The sequence below is a fragment of the Castanea sativa genome, chromosome 3 (assembly GCF_040712315.1).
Source record: "Castanea sativa cultivar Marrone di Chiusa Pesio chromosome 3, ASM4071231v1".
Lineage (NCBI taxonomy): Eukaryota > Viridiplantae > Streptophyta > Magnoliopsida > Fagales > Fagaceae > Castanea > Castanea sativa.
In genome coordinates this window covers 59,112,430-59,129,441 of record NC_134015.1, presented here as the reverse complement: position 1 = coordinate 59,129,441, position 17,012 = coordinate 59,112,430, and the positions used below count along the sequence as shown (strand labels likewise).

The 17,012-nt window shown below is 33.3% G+C and overlaps 2 protein-coding genes across 2 annotated transcripts; both read right to left on the bottom strand.

Moving 5' to 3' along the window:
* Window positions 1-11: 11 nt before the first annotated feature.
* On the bottom strand, window positions 12-2,987 carry LOC142627302 (cytochrome P450 CYP749A22-like). Its single transcript, XM_075801132.1, has 6 exons — window positions 2,901-2,987; window positions 2,539-2,865; window positions 2,231-2,454; window positions 1,539-1,771; window positions 940-1,318; window positions 12-833 (listed from the first exon to the last, which is right to left on the bottom strand). Exons 2-6 carry the CDS (start codon window positions 2,819-2,821, stop codon window positions 405-407), a joined length of 1,548 nt encoding a protein of 515 aa, XP_075657247.1. The 5' UTR covers window positions 2,822-2,865; window positions 2,901-2,987; the 3' UTR covers window positions 12-404.
* Window positions 2,988-13,496: 10,509 nt separating this feature from the next.
* On the bottom strand, window positions 13,497-16,607 carry LOC142626770 (cytochrome P450 CYP749A22-like). Its single transcript, XM_075800474.1, has 5 exons — window positions 16,319-16,607; window positions 16,009-16,232; window positions 15,677-15,909; window positions 15,201-15,561; window positions 13,497-13,925 (listed from the first exon to the last, which is right to left on the bottom strand). The coding sequence occupies exons 1-5, from the start codon at window positions 16,599-16,601 to the stop codon at window positions 13,497-13,499; spliced, it is 1,530 nt and encodes a 509-aa protein (XP_075656589.1). The 5' UTR covers window positions 16,602-16,607.
* Between the last annotated feature and the right edge of the window lie 405 nt (window positions 16,608-17,012).

The window sequence follows — 17,012 nt, the reverse complement described above, 5'->3', positions numbered from 1 at the left end:
GTTGTTAAGTTAAGTATTCAACCAATCAGTGCCGCTAATGTCTTCATTCTGCGTAACATTAGATGATACCATGTAATCAAGATCAAAAAAAGGTCATAGTAAATTAAAATTAAGCTCAAGCATATAAGATAGCAGTCAAGATCGTATTAGATCTTGAGATACCTAAAAAGTCTCCAAATGCCATTACATTACACTAATTAATGATCAACATAATCTTCATATTGGACATCCCTGTCTTCAATGTCTCTACTAATTTTGTTTAGCACATTGATTTTCACTTACTCTCCAAGCTACCAAACCCCAATTAAGCTTAGAAACAACTGGAAAAAAAAAAGGCTACAGTATACATCCCAAGGCATTGATGTCTGGATATTCTGTGCACATTTTATTGCCAGTTTTGGTCTTTACAATGAGTGTAGCATCACTTGAACTCCATGTTGTGGGCGAATGGTAAGAAGATGTAATGGTGAGTGGACATAGGCTGGGGAAAGGGTGAAGGCATAGCGTTGTAGAATCATGGAAAGAGCAATCTTTGCTTCAGTTGTCGCAAAATTCAACCCCACACAAGTTCGGGTCCCTATTCCAAAGGGAAAAAAAGCAGCTATGTTGTTGTTAGTAGCCTTGGCAATACCTTCGGAGAATCTCTCTGGTTTGAAAAGATGCACGTCTTCTCCCCATATTTTGGGATCATGGTGAGGCACAAGAGCTGGGATGTACAATAATAAATTAGCTGGAAGAGTGAGCTCCCCCAGTCTAACTTCCCTTTCAACTTTTCTTCTTATTGCAATTATGGGTGGATATAACCTTAGAGACTCATTGATGATCATACCCATCTGCATGGGAAACAATGTCAGAAAAATTAAGAATTTAAGAATTGCAATTGAGTTAAATGGTTTGTCATTTACACTAGTAATTGATTTGAGTTTGAGACATTCTTACAGTCTTGAGTTTTGTGATTCCATCCGAGTTTGGATTTTGTTGGCCAAATAAATTGAGCACCTCCTTTCTTGCTTTTTCTTGCCAATCTGTGTGGATTGCTAGAAGAAATATAGTCCACACAAGCAAAGTACTCGTGGTTTCTTGACCAGCAATGTAAAATGTTTTGCACTCGTCCACCAAATCTTCTATTGAAATCTTTAGGCTAGTATTGGTATCATGATGAGCCTCTACAAGTAGTTGAAGAAAATCACCCCCAATGCTGTTGCCCTCTCCAGTCATTACCTTCTCTTCTCTCTTCTTTATTATCTCTAATATAGCATTGTGTATTCCTTTTACTAGCTCCTCCGATTCAATTTCATCATTAGTTTTATAAATTTTACTGTAAAAATGGACAAATGATATTAGGACAACATCGACCAATGGTACAATAACAACAATTAAGCATTAGTTTCAAAATTTCGAAGTTAGTTATAATCATCAACATACTAGTTAGAGTCGGTCACATTTTGGAATGCTATAAGGACATGAGGATGCTAAGAATATTAAATGAAGAGTGGTCCTATGTTCCCCAATTGTTGGTTTAACTAAAAGGACTTTACCTGATGCCTGGAAACCTGAGTTTAAAAGCATTTCTGGATGATATCAAGGTCAATTTCATCAACATCTGAAAAATGTTCTTCCCTTCTAAGTAACTGCTCCCAAAAGCAGTCCTTGAAATCACTTCGGATGTCAATAGCCTAAATTCTTCAGATACCTCAATCTCTTTTCCTTCATGATGTTTCCATCTTTCTAGCATCACCTCAACGCTACTGATCATTGATGGAATCATATTCTGCAAAAGTGAATTCCTTCTAACAATATAAACTAATTTCCAAGAATTGTTTTCCTTGATACACAGATAATTTGCTGGGGCAGGATTTTGAATCATTGATCTATCCGTTAAAAATATTAGAAAGTACTAATTGAACTTTAACTACACAAGGCTCTTGACAATTTCCAAGATTGTATATCTATGCTTTTTGGATAGAATTTTATTAATAATTTAATATGCTAATCTGTTATTGAGTTTGGTTCATTTAAAATAGAATACTGATACTAAAGATATTACAAATTTTACTATTAGCTTAGTAGATATGCCAATTTTAAGCACATTATGTAATAAGAAATTTATTTGTTACACATATATTGTTGACGTGACATGAATTATGTTAATAGACTCTCTGATTTGTAAAATTTTTATGATAAAATTGATAGTATATTCTAAATGGTAAGACTCAGAGTAAGAGATTACTTTAAGGCTCTCTGCATGAAAGGCATAATTAGCAAGTTTCCGCATCTTTGCCCATTTTTCCCCTTCAGAAGTCACAAGCCCATCTCCTAAGAGTTTCTTCGTATAGTTTCCGGTCTCTGGCTTTGGATAAGCGTTGTCTCTATTGTTCATTATGTCTTTAATTAGCTCTGGTTCAGTAACGACCAGTTCAGCTTTAGGGCCAAACCATTGAAGATAATTATTACCTGTACCAAAGAATAAAAGGCAACAAAATTAAAAATGGCTAAATTTACTAAAATTGACTAAATCACTTTGAAAGATTTATTTACCATATTTGTCAACCCACGAGTGAACATGAGGTAGAATTGTGGAAAAAATGTCATGTGATAAATTCATTGGCTTGCTCATGGCTTCTTTTTTCATGTTGAAAATTTCTTTGGTGCTTCCATGGAAGAATCTGTAGGAAGGACCTTTGATTCCCTGTGAACTCAATTGACTCTTCATGTTAATTGGAGTCCACCATAGTTTGTGAAGGCCCCGGATGAGAGTTAAGACAAAGTACAGGCACAGGGAGCTTGTAAGACTGATTACAAGGATTTCAACAGCACCCATTTTCTCTTTTTGAAGGAAACTTTTGGGAAGTTTAGAATTAGATGGTTATCCTCAATGTTTCAACTTTTAGCTAGGGATGATTGTGGATTTGTTGAATTGAGTTTTGTGGGCTTCAAGTACACCAAGTCCAATATGAATGAAAGTACTGAATTATTGCTAGAATGTAGAATTGTTGGACCTTACCATGATGATATTATAAACAATTTAATAATTTATTAATTATGACTTTTTTACTTGGTGACTTTCTCTTTACACGTAGTGTGTCATTGTCAGATTATGTCTGAACCAATGTATAGTTTTTCAGATATGTTGGCTAGTGTATGGGAGAGAGTCAATGGAAAGAGCTCCTTCCATCCCCTCCATCTGGCAGTACTTGTGTTTGGCCTCCACTAGGTGAAACTGCAAACTCTTTTTTGTAATATTAATAAAATTGACGTTGTTGCGATTTATGTTGCCTTTGTGTGCCTGTCGGTTATTGCTGTGAGATTGCATAGTCAAGCCTGTTAAAGATTTCTAATACAATTTTTTGGAAAAAATGCAAAGAGACCTCTTAAACTTTGAAGCAGTAACCAGAGCATCCCTAAACTTTTAATTTAGCCAATTTACTTCTTAAACTATACAAACCTGCCAAATAAAGTCATCTGTTAGTTCGTCTGTTAAGTGACTAACGGAACTAACGTGTATTTCATTTAAAAATAAATAAAAACTATTCAAGTTGATTGAGAGAGATCCCAACAATGGCAACACATTTGAAGAGGAATAGGAATTAGCGTGGACACGTCACATCATCTTCAATGCTGAGTTCGCCTACCTTGGCAATATAACCATCGTCTTAACTATACTAGCTTCTCCATTTAAGTCAAAAGATAGCATATTTGTGAAGACGTTATATAAGGGTCTATTAAAAATCAGCTTAATTTATTAAAATTAAAAAATTTTATTAAAAGTACTGTAGATGAAAGTAAAAGTTAACTGAAATAATACAATGAGACAATAAGTTAAATAGTAAAATAAGCCGACGTTTTAATTTGAAACCAAACACACACTAAATGTGTTTTCAACACTTCTATCTTTCTTTTCTTCATCATAGGCTTCTGATCCTTCTATTAGGGCTACTTTAATGTTCTTTATATCACTTCCTAGAATTGAGTTTCTTTTCAATTGTTCTATTGCTGAAAGAAAAGAGAGTTTCAAATGATGTAAACTTGTTTGAGGCCATAAATAGTAAGCGCTAGACATGGCCATATCGGCAAGTACAGGAAGCATCCAGGATGTTGTGGAATTGCTGGAGGTATGCACCACCATCGGATCTTGTTGGACAAGTACCTTCCTGGGTTTTCGGCAAAGTCTCAAAGCCCAAACCAAAGCTTCTTTGTGCAACTTCTCTCTCTAAACCCACAGATCATCCTCTCTCTCTCTCTCTCTCAAACTCAAAGATCAGCCACCATGGCTGACTCAAGACCACTACTACCATTGGTAGCTATGGCTCCTAAGACCAAGCCATCTCTCTTCTCTAACTTCTCTCCAGCGATTTCTTTCTCTCTCAATTTTCTCTCTCTAGTGAAACTGTAGCCTCCATAGCCCAAAACTCTCAAGCTCTAGCCTCTCAGAAGTCAGAACTAATCCCAAATCTAATCTCCACATCTTAAACTCTCTCCCCCTCTCTTAAGATTAATCCATAGATTTCTCCAAACTGGGTTTCTCTCTCAAGCTACGTACTCTCTTTCCTCTTACCCATGAATGGCAATAATGGCTGCAGATTTATAGACGACAATAGGTGGCAGAAAATATGAACGGTGGCAAAACCATAAACTCAGGCAATGCATGCTCTGTACTCTATTAGATTGTGGTGGACTTCTTTTTCTTTGATTTAAATGAAACGCATGTGTCTGTTGTGTTCTGTTAGTCACTTAATAGACAGATTAACAAATGGCTTTATTTGGTAGGCTTGTATAGTTCAAGAAGCAAATTGGTCAAATTAAAAGTTTAGGGGTGTCCTGGCCACTCCTTCAAAGTTTAGGGGGTCTCTTGAATGTTTAAAGGTAAATTCGTAATCATATACAGAATGCCGACAAGCTTGCTCAACTTATTATAGCATGGTTTCTTGAATATTGTCGCCCTCTAAATTGCTCTTTTTTTTTTTTCTTTTTTTTTTAAATGGAGACGTCCACGGTTTAAATCTCCCTTCTCCCAACTAATAATAATATATATATTACTAAAAGTTGAAGCATTGTATTTAATACTGCTACGCTCATATTGAGACACGTCAGCGTCCACGTCATTATTTTTTTTTCTTTTCATTTTCTTATAATTCTTTTAATATTTTTTTATTTCATATTTACACTTCTCCAACCTTTCTCCTCTCTTACCTTTTCATCTCCCCACTACTTCTCTAACCTTTCTCCTCCCTTCCTTCTCATCTCCCCACTACCCTCTACATTAATATCATTTTTCATATTTCCCTTCATCTTTCTCTATTTTTGTCTCTTCTTATTCACACCCTCTTGCTATAAATTTGTCACTATCTCTTTCATTCTATGCATAGTTTTCCCTTACAAAAAAAAAAAAGGTTCTCTCTCTCTCCCTCACACACACACACACACAATTTTTGGGTGGATTTTTATTTTTTATTTTTCTTGCATCTTTGCTTTAAGGTTGATAATTTTTTTATATTCTTTAATCTACTTTAGGTTAATGCGATTCAATTTTATTTTTTTTAATTGTTGTGTTTTTTTTTTTTCTCTCTCTCTCTCTCTCTCTCTCTTTTTGATTGTTAAATGTTATCCTATATTGTGTTATAAAGGATTAAATATAATATTATTCTACTACATAGCATGATTTGGATAATTTAATTTGGTAGTTATTGTAATTTGATAGCATGATTTTTATAGCGCTCAATTTAGATGTTAAACTATGAGACTTTAATCATTTTTGTTTATTTTTTAATCATTTGTGGTGGAGAAAGTACTCTTAATAATTGTATTAGAAGTACTCTATAATACCATTTATTTAGAGAAAAGCAAAGGTTGACTAAACAAAAATTATTGGATTAGAGACAAATTTTATCTTTTGCAATTTTACTTTAATTATTATTATTATTTTATAACAATGCATATACAGAAATTTAATTCTTAGATTTTGCTAATAATTTTTTATTTAATAATATGTTTTGGGTGGACAAAGTTACAATTTCTACAAAGAAAATAACCTTGGTAGATTATAAACAACAAATTGTTTACCTAATTGGTCCAATTAATCATAGTTAAGTTTTATTAATTTTTTTAGTGTTTTGGATCGTAGGCAGAAAAAATAAGTTTGAAAAATTTTGTTTAAAACTAAAAGAATAATTTCTAAATTTTATATTCATTTTAATGATTCACAAAATGTTACAAATAACTTTTATTAAAAAATAAATATTTTCTTTAACTTGCCTTTTGAATTTTTGAGAAAATTTGTATTTTTTTTTTTCATCTTATTACGATAAAAATTATTAAATTTATGATTTATGATTATTCATATATTACATTTATGATTTTTCTTATAATAAATAAAAATATAATTACAAAATACATTACTCTTTATTAAATTACTTTCAATTGTATAAAAAAATTAATAAAACCACCATAAAAATAATTATCATACGTAACGTGCAGGTTCGCGGCTAGTAATAATAATAATTTATTATCTAAATTTATGGTGAAATTCACTATTCATGCACAAGAGAGAGAGGTCTCACCAAAGTGTTTTTCCATTCTACTAGCCAAGAGCCTTGTAACGTAACTAATATGTCGTGTTGTTTTCAGCAGGAATATTCGGGGTTCAAATTTGGTCCTCTCCAGTTGGGAAAAAAAAAAAAAAAAGTCCCTCTTCTTTTAATTTGAGACTTTACTTCCCAGCAAGCCTCTTTTTTTTTTTTTGGCTAAATCCCAGCAAACCTTCTTCATTAAACATACTTAACAAAGAAACTACAATATTCTTTTGTGTATGTGTGTGTATGCAAGAATTCGGAATGCAGCAACTTTTACACACCTGTCGGCATCTATCAGCCATCATAGTCTATATGAGGTTGTTAAGCTAAGTATTCAACCAATCAGTGCCGCTAATGTCTTCATTCTGCGTAATATTAGATGATACCTAACCATGTAATCAAGATCAAAAAAAGGTCATAGTAAATTAAAATTAAGCTCAAGCATATAATATAACAGTCATGACTTTAATTAAGACACGTGACCAACAGACCAAAACGTATCAGATCTTAAGATACTTGAAAAGTCTCCAAATGCCATTACGTTACACTAACTAATGATCAACATAATCTTCATATTGGTCACGTGTCTTCAATGTCTCTGCTGATTCTATTAATTCAATGTTCATTAACATTTTGTGTAGCACATTGATTTTCACTTACTCTCCAATCTACCAAATCCCAATTAAGCTCAGAAACAACTGAAATAAAAAAGGTTACAATATACATCCCAAGGCATTGATATCTGGATATTCTGTGCACATTTTACTGCCAGTTCTGGTCTTTACAATGAGTGTAACATCACTTGAACTCCATATTGTGGGCGAATGGTAAGAAGCTGAAATGGTGAGTGGACATAGGCTGGGGAAAGGGTGAAGGCACAGCATTGTAGAATCATGGAAAGAGCAATCTTTGCTTCAATTGTCGCAAAGTTCAACCCCACACAATTTCGAGGCCCCATTCCAAAGGGAAAAAAAAGCAGCTATGTTGTTGTTAGTAGCCTTGGCAATACCTTCTGAGAATCTCTCTGGTTTGAAAAGATGCATGTCTTCTCCCCATATTTTGGGGTCATGGTGAGGTGCAAAAGTTGGGATGTACAATAATAAATTAGCCGGAAGAGTGAGCTTCCCCAATCTAACTTCCCTTTCAACTTTTCTTGCTATTCCAATTATGGGTGGATATAATCTTAGAGACTCATTAATGATCATGTTGGAAAAATAGCATGGAGTGAATACGAAATTGATATTTCCATGTTCACTTGAAGATGCTATTAAAAGTGGTAAAAATCCTGAGTTCCACATAGAAAAGGAAATAGATAATACATGAGTTTATATACTCATGAGTTGGACATTAAGTTGGGCTTTTGGCATATGTAGACTGGGACTACTTGTCTTATAATTTTGTATTGTCCCCCATTTAGAAAAAACTCTCTAGTGAGAATTTTTGTGCATTAATTCTGTGTCAAAGAGAGAGCAAGAGACATTGAGTAGTTCACAGAGCACGACTTTGTGTGCTTTATTTTCGTGTTGTAGATCATTTTATCCTAAAAGACAGACGTCCGTGAGTTTCAAGGTACCACAGTAATTGTGTGAGGGGGCGAAATCTCCTTTAACTTAAGACTTGATCTGATTTGTTCACCATTCACGCATCTGATCTATGAATTTTTAATTAATTGCATATTTCCTTTTATATATATACTCATATGTTTGTTTTTGTTACCATGTACATCTATTTATATTATTGCATATATGTTTTGTTCTTTTTACTTTATCACAAAAATAAATTATTAATGTATACCCAATCGTTTTAAAGCAAATTTTTAAAATATATTTTTAATTTATTTTTGTAATCTAACAGTGAAAAAAATTGGTTTTTATTGTAAAACTCTGAATCGGTATCAATAGACTCTCTGCGCGAATCTTAGAAACCAGTTTGTGTCTATCGCGTACTTGTATCTTTGATGACGTGGGTTGCGTGTTTGATTGATATTGGTGTAGTTGATGGTTTTTTCCTTTTTTTTTTTTTATATTATAATTTATTAGAGTATTGTGTCTTATTTGTATCCTGTTGACTGGCTTCGTATTGGGTTAGAGTCTGCAATTTTGTTTTGAAGGATAATTGTTCATATATATATATATATTATAATGAGATATTTATATTCTTTCATTTTTGTTTGACTGTGCAACTTATATGTGCAGAATTGTGTTTCTAAGAAACACTGTACGTAGTGTTCTCTCTCATAAATATCTTTTGTTTAATAATATTATATTCCTTTTAATGTTAATTTTGTTTGTCCTTTTGCTTGGCTGGGCTATGTATAGAGTCTTATTTTTGTGTTTGTGCGTTGTTCGGCTCCTTGTCTGCTATCCCATAGATTAATTGTATATATATTTATATTTGCTTTGATCTTTCGTTTTCACGTTGCACTGAACATCCTAGTCCATGGGCTTTGTTATGTTTTGTCTTATCATCTAAGTGCTGTCAGTTGTACATTTTCATGTTTCTTTTTATTTTTGTTTGCAGCTCTTTGGTAACTGTGTTAAACTCTTTATTACCAAGGTTCTTTGTATATTCTGACATTGCTCTAGATGACTTTTTGTTTTATATGACTTTGCTTTAACGTGTTTTTTGACGCCGTGTTCTATATTGTTTGGTTGTTTTATATTTTAGTTGTTTTGTAATATAAATAAATGTTTCATATAAATTTTAAGGATTTAATCTGATAGAGTTTTATTTTGATAGAAATGTCAAATGAAATTGTCTGTTGCTGCTCTTATTATTGTTCCTATTAATCATGGAGAAAAGTCAGAGAAATTCAATGATATTGAGTTCAAGAGATGGCAACAAAAAATGCTGTTTTATCTCACAACCTTGAATTTGGTAAAGTTCTTGTATGAGAATGCTCCAAATCTCAAGGAAAATGAGACAAATAGGCAAGTGGTTGCTGCTGTGAAAGCATGAAAACATGCTGACTTCCTTTGCAAAAACTATATTCTGAATGGATTGGACAACACATTATATAGTATGTATAGTTCAATTAATACAGCAAAAGAATTGTGAGATTCCTTGGATAAGAAATACAAGACAGAAGATGCTGGAACTAAAAAATTCATTGTGGGCAAACTTCTGGATTACAAAATGGTGGATTCCAAAACTATGCTTAGTCAAGTGCAAAAGTTTTAGGTAATCTTACATGAAATACATGCTGAGGGTATGTCTGTAAGTGAATCATTTCAAGTGGCTACTATCATTGAGAAATTGCCTCCATCTTGGAAATATTTCAAAAATTACCTGAAGTATAAGCTCAAGAAGATGCAGTTAGAAGACTTGATTGTAAGATTGAGAATTGAGGAAGACAATTGCTCTTCAAAAAAAGCCGTAGGAAATCACTACATGGAATCTAAAGTAAATATTGTGGAGCATAATAAGAATAAGAGGAAGTACTCTGGTGAAAGCTCAAGTCAAGGAACTAGTGGAGGTAACTTTACAAAGTTCAATGGAAAATGCTATGTGTGTGGGTATATGGGACATCGTGCTAAGGACTGCCATAAACGTAAAGATCAAGGGACCAAGAAAAGCTTTCAAGCTAACGTTACTGAAGTGGAAGATCTTACTAAAGATGTGGATGACATAGACCTTTCTGTAGTGAATTCTGAAGTGAACTTGGTAGGAGGAGATACCAAGGAATGGTGGATGGACACTGGTTCTACTCGCCATGTATGTATGGATCATAATTTATTTTCTTCATACCATCCTGTGGACAATGGAGAAGAAATATTCATGGGGAATTCGTCAACTTCTAAGGTTGTAGGAATAGGAAAGGTAATATTGAAGATGACTTCAGGCAAGAATCTTACTTTGAATGATGTGCTGCATGTGCCAGATAATCGTAAGAATCTTGTTTCTTGCTCACTTTTGAGTAAGAATAGTTTCAAATTGGTCATTGAATCTGACAAGTTTGTACTCACAAAGAATGACATGTACGTGGAAAAGGGTTATATGAGCAATGGGCTGTTCAATGTGACGATAGAATAATGAAATATGAGAAAAAAATTAGGGTACCACCGAATGTGACAAAAGTACGGTCAAAAGTGATGTTGGTACTACACAATGTGATGATAGAATCATCAAATGTGAGGAAAAAAAATAAAGGAACCACCGAATGTTACGAGAGGACTATCACATGTGATGTTGAAACTGCACAATGTGAGAATAAACCTGTCAAATGTGAGAAAAAAATAAGGGAACCACCGAATGTAATAAAAGAACTATCACATGTGATGTTGGAACTATACAATGTGAGAATGAAACAATCAAATGTGAGAAAAAAAATAAGAGAACTATCGAATATGACAAAAAAAAATGTCACATATGATGTTGGAAGTGCACAATGTGAGAATGAAATCGTCAAATATAAGAAAAAAAAAAGTAAGGGAATCACCAAATGTGACAAAAAATTGTCACATGTGATGTTAGAATTATACAATGTGAGGATGGAACCATCAAATGTGAGAAAAAAATAAGGGAACCACCAAATGTGACAAAAGTACAGTCACATGTGATGTTGGTATTGCACAATGTGAGGATGGTACCATTAAATGTGAGAAAAAAAAAATAAGAAAACTACCGAATGTGATAAAAGAACTGTCACATGTGATGTTGGAATTGCACAATGTGAAGATAAAACCGTCAAATGTGAGGAAAAAATAAGAGAACCACCAAATATGACAAAAAAACTGTCACATGTGACGTTAGAACTATACAATGTAAGAATGAAACTGTCAAATGTAAAAAAAATGTAATCTGGTATAGCAGGTTATCTACTAGTGGGTACCATACCCCCCCCCTTTTTTTGAGGGGGTACGATAGAATTACCCGTCAAAGAATAGTAAAAATAGTAGAAGCATTGTAATCAGAAATTAATTGCCAACATTCATGGAATATGTTGTCATTTGTTTCCTTCTTTCCTTATCTCTTCCCCGCCTTTTAACGCAATTTCCAAGTCTTGAGCTCTAGCGTTAATTTTATATATTGATAATTGGATTTTATTTTTTCTTATTCATGTCAATCAATAAATTAGTAAAATGGCAACAAAAGAAAAAAATTTACCTAATTTACAAACATGCATGAAATTGAAGAAGAAAAAGGGTTATGTTAACGGATGCCCTTAGGGCACCATCGCACACCTTTGATACGATGGTCACTCCACAAGTATAAGTGCTTGTGGGGTGTGGGGTATGGGGGGGTAAGGGTCGGGGTTCAAGTCTCCAGAAGGAAGCTTTACACACATATACACTTAGATTAGGCTAGAGTGGAATTCTAACTTGTATAAAATAAAAATAAAAATAAAAACCGGATGCCCTTAGGGTAATTTTTAATAAGCTATAATAGAAAATATTTAACACCATTTTTTATGGAAAATATAAAAAGTTGTCAATAATATTTATTATTTTATCATTCTCCTAATAAAATGTTTCTAAAAATAGCTCCTAAACCAGCATTGGTTAACATTTTTCAAAGAAAAAAGATATAAATATTTATTAACATAAGAGGTTGAGATCTTTCTAAGATATGGAAGTATGAAAATAATAATAAAACATGACAAATTTTAAAGGAAAGTTTTAGTAATACAATAAGTAATTTTTTCTCTATTAATATCTCATTAAAGTGGTAGTTGTTTCAATGTTTCTACAGACCTTTCACACGGTTTGGGAAATTAAATAAATAAATAACCCAACCCAATATCCAATAACCCGACATGACTTTAGGCCTGCATATTGATGGTAGGGTCAGGTTTCTCCTTGTTGAGCCCGATTAATACCAAGTCGGGTTCAGGTGGTAGTGAAATCGACCTGAACCGACCCAAATTCAGTCCTAAATTCTTAACTAAGAATGCATTTAGTACATTGAATATGGATTACAGGAGGAATGGTAATCTTTATTTTTGGGAATAAAATGTGTTGTAACAGAATAACTAAACTTATTCATTAGTTTGGTTGTGAGTTGTAACATTAGAATAAAACTTATGATATATTTTGGGAAATATCTCATTCATACAATTATATTTCTTAGAATATAATATATTTTAAATTTTAGAGAGATGAGTTATTTTTTTAATGATTTTTTATTTCCATAAATGTTAGATTAATATGAAAAGTGTATTTATTTGGAAATATATTAATGTTAGAAATTATTACATCTACTAAAGAATAGCTATTACAACCCTTTTAGAGAGAATAGTTATTCCTCAGTTTAAAAAATAGTTATTCATAAGGAATGACTATTCTCTGTAATAAAAATATAACTAAACTATTGAATAGTTAAACTATAGGAATAACTGTTATATTACAATGCCTATTATAGTCTACCAAACATTCCCTAAGTAATTATCATTATTATGTTGCTTTGATTTAACTCGTAGTGATTATTATTGTGTTTGTGTTGTTTCACAAAGGGTTTGGCTTACTTCCAGTACTTTTTAAACTGGACATTTCCTTTTATTTTAAATATACAATGGTAAGTTGTAATGAGTTTTATTCTCCATATTTTATTTAGTTAGTTGGTGATATGACAATCTCTCATTAAAACAAAAGGAAATTCCAGTTAAAAAAGTACTTGAGATAAGCCTGATTCTTTCTTGAACTGTTAATTTTGGAAATAAGCGACAATTAATCCCCTACTTATCTCCACTAGAGTCAATCTAAGTTTTTCAAAATCAAGAGCAAGATAAGATCACAGTGAACTAGAATTAAGCACACATCAGTCATTAATTTATTTAAAACGTAACCATTGATGAACTTTGTTGTCACCAACGACTTCAATGTCCCCGCAGAATTTACAAATTCAATTTACAGACCTCCCAAACATATAAACAACTTTCAGGTATTATTCCAAGCTACTAAATCCCAAGCTCACAGCCGATTATGGAATTCAAAGTGAGTGTAGAATTACTTGAACTCCGTTTAGTGGGCGAAGGGTAAAAAGCTGAAATGGCAAATGGACATAGGTTGGGGACAAGGTGAAGGCATAGCGTTGTAAAATCATGGAGAGAACAACCTTTGCTTCAGTGGGGGTAAAGTTTGAACCGACACAAATTCGAGGTCCCATTCCAAAGGGTATAAAAGCTGCTACGTTGTTGTTAGTAGCCTTGGCTACACCTTCTGAGAATCTCTCTGGCTTGAAAAGATTTACGTCCTCTCCCCATACGTCGGGGTCATGGTGGACAGCAAAGTTGGAGACGTTCACAATTAGGTTCGCTGGAAGAGTGAGCTTCCCCAGTGTAGCTTTCCTTTCAACTTTTCTTAGTATTGAAATTGCTGGAGGATATAACCTTAGAGCCTCATTGATGATCATGCTCATCTGCATGGGAAAGAATATCATTAAAAAGAAAAAAAGAATCTAACTGCCTCTCTCCTCCAGTCGTCTTCTCTTCTTTTTTTTCTCTCACTTTTGATACGTATCACTTATTTAACTGTGTTACACCGATTTTGAATATAGGGTTAATTTTTTAGCTTTTAGGGCTTTTTTGGATTGAAAGAGAGAGGGGGAGTAGTATAGAGTTGGTACTTTTGAAAATGAGGGTTTAGTTTGAACTACTCTTACAGGGCGTTTGGATAGTGCAAACGCGCGTCCACGTCCAAGTTTTTTTTTTTTTTTTACGCGTGTTTGATACTGTTCATTGGCCATGAACAGTAATTTTAGGCCAATGAACAGTAATTTTTGGCATGAACAATGTTTTTTACTCATTTAAAAATTATTTTGCTACAGTGTTTTCAGTTTTCAGTTTTCAGCCATAAGTTCTATCCAAACAGACCCTTAGTATCCATTTGGATACGAGTCTATGTTTTGAGTTTACGTTTTCAGTTTTATTATTATTTTTTCCTCCAGCACATGAACAGTAACTGGTACTGTTCATGCACATGGATTAACTGTGCAGGAGACTGTTCACGCACTGTTCATGGGACCCACAAGCACTTTATTAAAAAAATATATATTAAAAGTGGGTCCCACAATACTATTCAGATATTTAAAAATTATTTTGTTACAATATTTTCAGTTTTCAGTAATAAGTTCTATCTAAACGGACCCTTAAACTATAAGGTTTCAAGTAAAATTTGCCCAAAATATTTAGTGTGTTGGAGTGTAAAGAAAAGTTTTTGTCGTGTAAGTGTGTAATAAATACCAATTCTTCCAAATCTTAAACTTTTAGGAAATAATAGAATTTAATCATTTACCCATAATTCTAATACCTCTTTTACGTGTGGACCTAAACTTCCCTTTAATAAGTAAAGTTCAACACGTGGGATTTTAACATGTTAAATGAGAGGTATGGTAGATTTACAGATCGAACTCAAGATCTTTTGCTTTAATACAATGATAAAAGCTTTAACTATTAAGAAATTATGAATTTAATCATTTAATTATATCATATTTGTGGGTTTCTCTATAGGCTTTAATTTAATCATAATTCTAACGTTGTGCGGTGGATATAACGGATACTAATAGACCCATCACTTTTTCTTTACCAATTGGCCACTTCAATAATTGTGAAATTTTTTGTGAAAAAGTTGTTGGTAACATTATCATTGATATAACAAGAAATTGATTAGTATTTGAGAATTGAGATGTCCTTACGGTATTGAGTTTTGTGATTCCTTCTGGAGTTGGATTTTGATGCCCAAATAAACTGAGCACCTCCTGTCTTGCTTTCTCTTGCCAATCTGTGTGGAGTGATAGAAGAAATACACTCCAGGTAAGTAAATTATTAGTAGTTTCTTGCCCGGCAAAGTAAAATGTCTTGCACTCATCCACCAAATCTTTTATTGAAATCCTTTGGCTAACATTGGCATCATGATGAGCCGTTAGAAGTAACTGAAGAAAATGACCCCCAGTACTGCTACCAAACTCTGTATTCTTAATTATCTCTAATACACGGTTGTATATTCCTTTTTCAAGCTCATCTGCTTCAATATCATCCTTCGTTTTATAAAATTTGCTGTGAAAAATAAAAACAGAAAAATGCTTAATGTTTAACTAGAAGGAGTTTATCAGCAAAAAAACACTAGGACTTCAGCTGATGCTAGGAAACCTGAGTTTATAAGGACTTTTACCTGATGACAGGAATCCTGAGTTGATAAGTATTTCTGGCTGTTATCATGGTCAATTTCGTCAACATCTCAAAAATGTTCCTCCCTTCTAAGTAACTACTTCCAAAAGCTGTTCTGGAAATCACTTCTGATGTCAATAGCGTAAATTCTTCAAACACCTCCATCTCTTTACCTTCATAAATTTTCCACCTTTCTAGCATTACCTCCGCACTAGTGATCATTGCTGGAATCAGATTCTACATACAAAAGCGAATCCCTTCAGACTAATTTGTTAATTGAATTTCAATCCGCTTAAATATTAATCATTAGCAATAGTATTGAATTTAAGATATTACTTTGAGGCTCTCTGCATGGAAGGCATTGTTGGCTAGTTTCCGCATCTTTGTCCATTTTTCACCGGTAGAAAACACAAGTCCATCTCCTAAGAGCTTGTCTATGTAGCCTCCAGGCTTTTCTTTAACATAAGTATTGTCTCTATTGTTCAGTATCTCTTTGATAAGCTCTGGTTCAGTAACGATCAATTCAGGTTGAGAGCCATTCCAAAGAAGAAAATTCTTCCCTGCACCAAAGAGAATGAGAGAAAATGAAAAATGCTTAAATTTAATTAGTATAACAATGAAGGAATTTTTTTTTTTTTCTTTTTACCATATTTTTTTATCCATGCGTGAATATGAGGCTGAGCTTTGTACAATATGTCATGTGATAAATCCATTGGCTTGACCATGGCTTCTTTTTTCATGTTGGAAACATCTTTGTTGCTTCCATAGAAGAACTTGTAGGGAGGACCATTAATTCCCTGTGAATGCATTTGATGTTGTATGCGAATAGGAGTCCACCACAGTTTGTTAAGTTGCCGGATGAGAGCTAAGACCAAGTACAGACACAGAGAGCATGAAAGACAGATAGCAAGGATTCCAATAGTAACCATTTTTTTTTTCTCTCAAAAGTGAACTTTTTGAAACTTCAGAATTAGTAAGGTGGGTTTCAAATTTCAATCCCGATGTGATGGAATGGTGAGAGAGAAATGAGAGTGACGGAATTGAGGGAGAGATATCCGAGTGATGTGTTACAGATATAGATGATATATATAGAAGTGAATAATGAACAGAGATGACTAACATTTAATGTCTGAACCAGGAAAAAGGATCTATAGAAAGAAACAGAAGAAAATTGAATAGGCAACCCTTCTAGATAAAACAACTCTATTACGTTTCCCTTATTTAGCACAACGTGTAATAGGAATGTTTAAATAAGGCTCGAGATAGATTCAATTTGCCTTATTTAGGCAACTTTATCTCAATTTCTAGGAAAGTCGTTTGATTTTCTTTATTTAGCATTA